We start from the raw sequence: 5,135 nt of genomic DNA, 5'->3' as shown, positions 1-5,135 counted from the left end.
TTTTAAAATCATGTATATTCTTATTTTAAATAAAGTATTTTTCACTACTCATCTTGTTCTAAAATAGCAATGGATGGCACAAATAGTCCTCTTTTCCACGAAATTCAATTCTACCACATTATTAAATTCCCATGAGGACAGCAGATCATACATTTCTTGTTCACTTTCATAACTCAAAAAAAAAAAAAAAAAACAAAAGAGCACTAATGTTTGGCAGACTCATAAAAAGAAATCCTTTTATCACATACCTTTAAAGTCTCTTTGAGAATTTGTTTCCAGTTGCTGTGATTGTGCCACTGTTTTCAACATCTCCTGAATTACTACCCGGTCACTATTTCCAGCGTCACTACACGAAACAAAAATAATGGTGTATATATGTAAATATTTAGAAAGTATTTTGCTCTTATTCCTAATCTACTATTATAAGAAAAATGCTGAAGATCTTAAGTAGTTAAAATCTTAATCAAAAGTAACATCACTGTTTACAAATATAAACCTTTAAAAGTGAAATGTTTTAGGGTGATTAAAAATACTAACAATATTCCAACTGGATTAGTATCATTGAAAACACTAAACATGTTCTTACATTAAATTTACTGTTAACATAAAAACAATAACTAATAATTAGCTAACAGTTTGGCAAATATCTTAACACTTCTGTACCCACTACAGAAAGTTAATACCTAATTGTGGTTAATTTCTCAATTAACTGTAATTATCAAAATACAAGAATAACTCTTTGAAACAGAAACTCAATCCCTATTCCTTTTCCCTATCCCCAAAATAGCAAAGGTCTGAGAGAGAACGAATCTACAGAAGCCTGTTCCCAGCACTGGCATAGAGTTGACTCAGGGATTTAGCTAGGGGATGGGATAAGCAAACTGCTCAAGATACAAAATCAGAACTCTGTAAACTGTTAACTTATTATAGCATCTGTACTTTACAGCTGCTCCCCATCACTCGCATCACCGCTTGAGCTCTGTCTCCTGCCCCCCAACCCACACCGTGGAAAAACTGTCTTCCATGAAACTGGTCCCTGGCCAAGAAGGTTGTGGACCGTGGATTTACACCAGTATTATTGCTCTGACACTTAAATGAAGTATCTCTCAAACAAGAGAAGTCACCTGGTGAATTTAGGTTGAATGGAAGTTAATTTCAAACAATCAAAAAACAATGAGCTTATTCTCCAATTGGCTATTCACTTTAGAGGAACTCACAATGAGAAAAAGAGTGCAAAGCAATCAACTTTATTTTCCCAAACAACCATTAAGTTTTTAACAAGTCACTATTATTAGCTCAACATACCTAGTGTGTCTCTTTTATGATCATTTTCCTGTCAAGAATCCAAAACATTTTCCGTTTATCTACAGAATTAACAAACACTCCCTCTACTTTTATGATTAGACCCATTCCCACCAACCTTATTTCTCTTAATTTTCTTTGACATACCTAGGGAAAATAATATCTGTTAGGGTTGTTTTAAGGACAAAATAGTAAAATAATCCATGTAAAGTTTCTCACAGAGTGCCCACTACAGATGACCACATACACATCAGTTAATATAATAACTGTTCCTTCTGCTCCATTCAGTCTTCTCCCTCTCCTTGAAATGGATGTTCATTCTTGCCTCTGTGCCACTGCCCACAATGTTGCCTTTGCCTGAAAATGTCCTCGATTCTGTTCTCCTTCAGGAATACATCCAACCCCATAGAACCCTGAAGCCTTGTCTAACTTACCTTCCAGAATAATTTCTGTACCACGTAGTATTTAACTGTTGTGGCACAAGCTTTCAATGCCTCCCTAACAAGATCTTATTATATCATATACATAAAAAAGACATTGTTTGGTGGATTATAATGACATCTTCTAATCAAGAAATTGAAACAAAGAGCATGGCAAAGAAAGATCTGGCAACCAAAATTCAGTTTCTAAAAATTTGCTACAGACATTATAAACTTTTTAAACACACTTTGCTCATCAGTACTGAACAAGTCAATATTATTTAACAATAATTTATTTACAATTCAATGTACTTTGTGTAAAACAATGACCTCTGTAGAGCAAGAAAACTTAAACCTATTGTTGAAATTATTTGAGAAAGAAGGCAAAGTGTGAAGGCTCTAGGCTCCCTATTTCAAGCAGGGCAGCTCTACTTTTATCTGTGTTACATACTGTGCTTTCATATATATGATTTTATTTCAAGAAAGGATTTGAATCTTTTTTTAAAAAGAAGTCAGAAAACCATTTTTCTAAAAATGCTTATTTCTATACAGTAGCAGTTTACCTGGGATTAACTTCAAGGTGGTAATTACTTGCAATGGTGCTGATTTCAATTTTTTTTTTGGATGGAGTCTGTAGGGGGAAAAAGATCTTTTAAACTTTTATTCCCTTTTTTGTATTTTCATTGTTTTCTTTTATTGTATACCCAATTTACACTTGCTAAAAAAAATAAAACTTGAGATACCCACCATTAATGTTTTAACTTCTTAATTCCATTCTTTTCTTAATGTGCAGATAAACATGATTTTATATAAATCAGGTCATATCACACATCCAGTTTTTATTGTGATTACTTTTTTCTTTTCCTTACATCCAGAAATCCCCAAATCATCCCCAATTGTCACCAGATCATCACTGTAAACAATCTGCATATATCCTTCCACAGCCTTTTTCATGTTAACACAAAAATAAATACATTTATATGGAGTATGGATGTTTCTTGTAAAAAAATATAAAAAAAGAAGAAACCATACACATTTCTTTGTTTTGCTTTTCCTGCTTACCAATATATCTTGGCAATCCCTCTCAGACAAATGGTGCAGTGTTATAGTTGTATATCGACCTATAGCATGTATGTTCCAAAGTCAGTCATACTCATGGACATTTTGGTTTTTGCTACTTAAACAATTCCACAATTAACATCCTTGTACATATGTCTCATTTCATTTCTATCCTTTCATTTCTATGGAAAAGGTTCAAAGTAAAGACTTGCTGGATTGAAGGGGATTTTTCTAAACTTTAATACATATATGTGTGTATATGTGTATGTATAGACCAGTCTGCTTTCCAAAGAAGTCTAACAATTCACTTTTCCACTGGCAACAAATACTGTTCCCAATCTTCCCCACCTATAGTGGGTTTAATAATGGCATTCAATTTTTTTCCAAAATTCCTCTCAAACATTTTGTGACAATCTTTCATTTTTCTATTGATTTTATGTTATCGTTTGTGACAACAACTTTTAAAATCCGTATATATCCAAGTATCTATTTCTTTTCTTCTATAGTTTCCATGTTTTCAATTAAAAGGTATTCTTGACTCACAGGCAGCTCACATAGTCTAAGAAATTTTACTCTAAGATATTTAGTGCTTTAAGTCTTTTATTAATCTGGAATTTGTCTTTAGAAATCATACGTCACAGGGATTCAACTTTGTCTTCCTCCAAATAGATAACTAGTTATACTGATACATTGTGCTGGCCTATCCTTTTGTACCGATTTGAAATAGACCCTCCAACGTATTTCTGGGCTCTCTATTCAGTTCCCCTGGTCTAATTCTCTATTTCCATGCCAATAAATATTGTTTTGATTACAATAGCCTTAGAATATGATTTACTATTTGGTAACACAAGTCCCATTTCACTAAACTTCCTTTTCATAATTACTTTAGCTAGTTTCAGAAATGTATTCATCCATATGAACTGTAAGATCATTTCATACAATCATAAAAACCATTTGGATTTTAATTAGAAATGTCATTGAAATTTATACTGTAACTTATGGCAAACAGGCACTTTTAAATATTAAGCCTCCTATTTGAGAACATATTGCATCTTTCCATTTGATCAGCTGTTTTTTGTCCTTTTATAAGATATTACAGTTTTCTTCCCACAGATCCCACACCTTTCTTGTTAAGTTTGCCCCTACAAGAATTTCCACCAAGATGTACAACTGGCACCTTAAACTCAATATATCTAAACATAAGTTAATCAACATCAACCTAAAACCCAGTTATCCTCCTGATGATTCTCTTAATAGCACTAACATCTACTTAGCATGTTTTTTCAATGACTAATATGTATAAGACATTCTCCCAGAAGCTATGAAGGATATGAAAATATGACATGTTTCCTACATAAGTTCAAAACAAACACAATCCAAAGTAAAAGATGTATAAACAACTATAATCAAGGAAAAACAAAACACATACTAGAAAAAGTATTATATAAACTAGAGGCTGTAGAAGAAAAATTAATTCTGATGGGGTAGGGGGAGGAAGGAGACATATCAGCTAGATTTTAAACATCATCCATTCGGAAAGAACGTAAAAATGTACCGCATGGTATGAGGCTGGAAAGGTGGGACCGGGCAAGACCACGGGAGGCTTCTTCACATCCTGGAGCCTCATGCTTCCTTTCCCAGTCAGCTGCCCAATCTTTACCAAGTCACTTGATTCCATGTTTAAAATTTTTCTCAAAACCATTCCCTTTCTTTCCATCTCCACTATCACTCTCAGAACAATGAACTTTAGAAACCTGAGTTCTAATTCCAGCTAAGACACCATCTTACCAGATAATCTGAAATGAATCTCACCCTCTGTATTTTACCCAAAACTGCCTGTTGCTCATACTTCGTCTCAAAGATAAATGCCTTTGGTCTGGTTATAACAGTTAGGTCTATGAATCAGTAGCTCTCTATCCTGTGCATCAGGATTACCTGTGAAATTCTTATTTAAATCATACACTAAGCAGCAATTGCGGGCAGGGGATGCATATATAACCACAACTGAAAAATCCCTGCTACAAATATTTGGAAGGCCTCAAAGTGAAATGCTTACTGTGATGGTCTCGTGTTCGATTCTCAATTTTTCCACTCCCACACCATAAAGTTCACGTAGAATACACATAATTCTTGTCTTTTTTCCAGCACCTGATGGTCCATACACTAACAGATGAGGAAAGTCACCACATTGCACCTGGAAAAAAAGGAACAAGGCATCTTTCCATAGTCAAACTGAACTTAGGTAGTACCAAACTACTTCTTAAGTATCAAATATTTTGTGTTATCTATCTACATATGAAACTGCAAATTCAAATATATATATATACATATTAGCTTTTTACCATTTTTGTACAC

General features: G+C 33.7%; 1 protein-coding gene across 1 annotated transcript in view; it reads right to left on the bottom strand.

Annotated features, from left to right (window-relative positions):
• Positions 1–5,135, bottom strand: part of RFC3 (replication factor C (activator 1) 3, 38kDa) — a 52,625-nt gene that overhangs the window by 24,765 nt on the left and 22,725 nt on the right. Inside the window, exons 2-4 of the mRNA XM_012642144.1 lie at positions 4,837–4,974; positions 2,285–2,352; positions 249–346 (exon numbers count right to left, since the gene is read on the bottom strand). Coding sequence (XP_012497598.1) covers positions 249–346; positions 2,285–2,352; positions 4,837–4,974 — 304 coding nt within the window. The remainder of the gene's footprint in view (positions 1–248; positions 347–2,284; positions 2,353–4,836; positions 4,975–5,135) is intronic.

This window comes from Propithecus coquereli, unplaced genomic scaffold (genome assembly GCF_000956105.1).
Source record: "Propithecus coquereli isolate 6110/MARCELLA unplaced genomic scaffold, Pcoq_1.0 Scaffold175, whole genome shotgun sequence".
Lineage (NCBI taxonomy): Eukaryota > Metazoa > Chordata > Mammalia > Primates > Indriidae > Propithecus > Propithecus coquereli.
This window is presented reverse-complemented; position numbering and strand designations above follow the sequence as displayed.